Source organism: Aplysia californica, unplaced genomic scaffold (assembly GCF_000002075.1).
Source record: "Aplysia californica isolate F4 #8 unplaced genomic scaffold, AplCal3.0 scaffold03316, whole genome shotgun sequence".
In the NCBI taxonomy this organism is placed as follows: Eukaryota; Metazoa; Mollusca; class Gastropoda; order Aplysiida; family Aplysiidae; genus Aplysia; species Aplysia californica.
The window spans coordinates 1-2,882 of NW_004800586.1; the positions used below are offsets into that span (position 1 = coordinate 1).

Consider the following 2,882-nt stretch of genomic DNA (forward strand, 5'->3'; position numbering starts at 1 on the left):
AGTAAGATGGAGCCTTGTGTCTGTGTGTGTGAGGGGGGGGGTCGGTGTAGAACTATTATCGTAGTGAATTCAATTTTCCTTGTGAACCTGCACTTTTAATGAAAGCATATTATCTATTCTTTACTTGACGCTTACCAGTTCTGTGTAGCACATATGGGAAAGTCAACTCAACATTTAAGGGAACCGTTTTACAAATCACAAGATCTTACTGATCCCCTAATGGGGCAACACGGCGTAGCATCGTCAAGCCAGCAAAAACCGAACAAAAAAAATTTTCGATTTCTAAACCGATGCTTTTTTTTTTATTGAAGTCTATCTGTGTTTGAATGCACCTCAGGTAGATTTGTACAATATGTTCATTTATTCGTACAACTTTTAGAGCCATAGTCCGAGTAGTTTTATATGTTTAACAACTTCATCATCTATGTCGGGATCACTCTTGTGCATGCACACCCCAAAAGTAACTGATTTCTGTCTCGTTCTCCCCAGCATGGCGCCTAACACCAAGCGTGTTTGTGTGGTTGGAGCCGGAGCCGCTGGGCTGTGTGCCGTCAAGGAGTGTTTGCATCAAGGGCTGCAACCTGTAGGCTATGAGATGGATGATGATTTAGGTATGGGTTATTTCCCCTCTGATTTGTATTTGTCAAACTGCAAAAGGGAAAATGACAATGTGCTTGTTTTCGGTGCTCAGAATCCTTTTTGACAGTCTGTCCCCCTGGTCTATTCTGATCTTCGTTTAAAAATAATGTTTTAAAATCACAAATAATTGTAGTTGCTATTGGCAAGTCTACCAATCCATACCGCCATAACCAATTTATGCTTTCCTGGTCATCTAAAATCCTTGCTGTTGTTCTCTGATAGACAATTTAGTTTCTATAATAGAGGGTTAATGTTTTCTTTTTTATCCTTTTCTTTAGGTTGCGAATGCCGTTTGGCGAACAGGGGGCAGTAGGAACGAGTTATTCTACTTGTGGCTTTGCTTTCTAAAGAGACAAGCTTTTTATCTGCAATAAATGTGGTCCACATAATGGTAACAAAACTGTTGACAGTAAGATTAAAACTTCTTGACCCAGCGTGCGTTTGAACGTTGCTTCCTTCATTCAAAAATTTCTTGTAACAGAGAATCTTGTTGCCAAAGGAATATTATATATATATAAAATATTATCTGTACCACCAGGGGGCGTGTGGCGTCGTGCTGAGGAAGGTGAGCCAGTGCTGAAGCCCATGATGTACGACAATCTAGTGACCAACACCACCAAATGGACCATGAGCTACTCAGACTTTCCGCCCCTGCCCCAGGACACACCTATCTACACAAGGAAGGTGGTATTTCCTAAGTCAATTTTTTTGTGGAGTGTTAAAAATGTTTCCCTCAAATCCTTTAGGCATGATACAGACAGTTTAGGAGCCAGGCCGCTACGACACTGCTTATCAGGGCTATCCTAGAAGAGAGACGGATATACAGGATAACTGAGAAAACCATGCAAAAACTCGTGTCTTTTTGATGTACTTCTAAGAGCCGACTCGTTGCATCAAAGTCGGAAGCTAGTACAGTTTTTATTCTATATACGTAAATGCCATTTGGTTTTATAATATTCTACGATATATATTGAAATATATTTGAAACCAATGAAGGGATCAACTTGAACATTGCCTTGATTCTTGGACTCAATACAGTTTGTGTTGTTTTCTGACGTCAAGAGGACCAAACCTACATTAACAAAGGCGGATGAACTTCATTATAAGAAAACCCTCTCTACCCCCCCTCTCTCTCTCTCTCTCTCCCTGTCTCTTAATGTGCAGTACGCCATGCTCCGGTTGACCGACCAGAACACTGAGACACACGATGACCTACGTCGCACCCTATGGCCCATTTTGGAGCACACGTGAAGACCAAAAACTTTCTTACAGTATAGAGACCATTGTCGTGAATTAATTCAATGATATCTAATGTTAGTAAATACCGTACTTAAAACTGAACTAACCAGTGAAAGTAATGTGCCTCGAAGAAAGAACACATTCTCATCTTGAAATTAACTGATCGGCGTTTTACACAGCTCTGTATAGGAGTTACGTTTTTGAGGCTAGAGTGTAAACTTTCTTTTTTCTTACCTTACTACTTATCGCACATGGAAGAAATACGATTGAATGCTTTTGTGGGAACTCTTGTTGCTTTAATCTAGAGTCAACCCGTCGCCGCATACCCACATTCAATTAATCGAGGTATTTTGCTCAGGGTGAAGTCACTTATTTTTTATTATAATTAGAGGAAGTTAATGCGTGTGATAAAGGTGTTTTATACATGTGCTTGTCTTGATATATGGGAGATTACATAACGACAATTTTGAGGTTCTTTTTTGTGTGATTTGATTAAGTATGACAGGGTGTTGTGTAGGCTGAGATGAGCAGATGAAGTTGAAACTGCAACGTAAGGCGTTCTACCGTTATAGTATAGCTGTTTGATTTGAACACAGAGTGTATACGCTATAAGGCATTACACACAACCAATATAATAATAATAATAATAATAATAATAATAATAATAATAAAAATAATAATAATAATAATGTGTCGCTACATTTAAGCTTCTGTACTCAAACAGAGGCGTGAAGAGTAGTCAAGACGGGAGATAACTCCTCACATTCAGAAAACTGCACTATTGTCATTGTAAGATCCCTTGGAACATTTTACAAGACGAAGATTGTCTTCGTGGGTAGTCAGTGCAAGGACGTTGGGTGGCTTGAGCTTTCTAACTTTACAGTGCAAATGATTTACTTTCCACTTATTTATGAAACCATAAGTATTATGAAAACGCTGGCATGTAGGAAATCTGCCTTAGTTTAAAATTGTAGTATTTTCAAAAGTGAACTGAGATCTGCAGT

General features: G+C 39.0%; 1 protein-coding gene across 1 annotated transcript; it reads left to right on the forward strand.

Moving 5' to 3' along the window:
- Window positions 1-489: 489 nt before the first annotated feature.
- LOC106014150 (flavin-containing monooxygenase 5) lies at window positions 490-1,323 on the forward strand (the record flags this gene model as incomplete). The annotated part of the gene is given in 2 exon segments (XM_013091224.1): window positions 490-611; window positions 1,178-1,323. Coding segments are annotated over 2 exon segments (268 nt in total), but the record flags the coding sequence as incomplete, so codon positions are not given.
- Window positions 1,324-2,882: the final 1,559 nt, after the last annotated feature.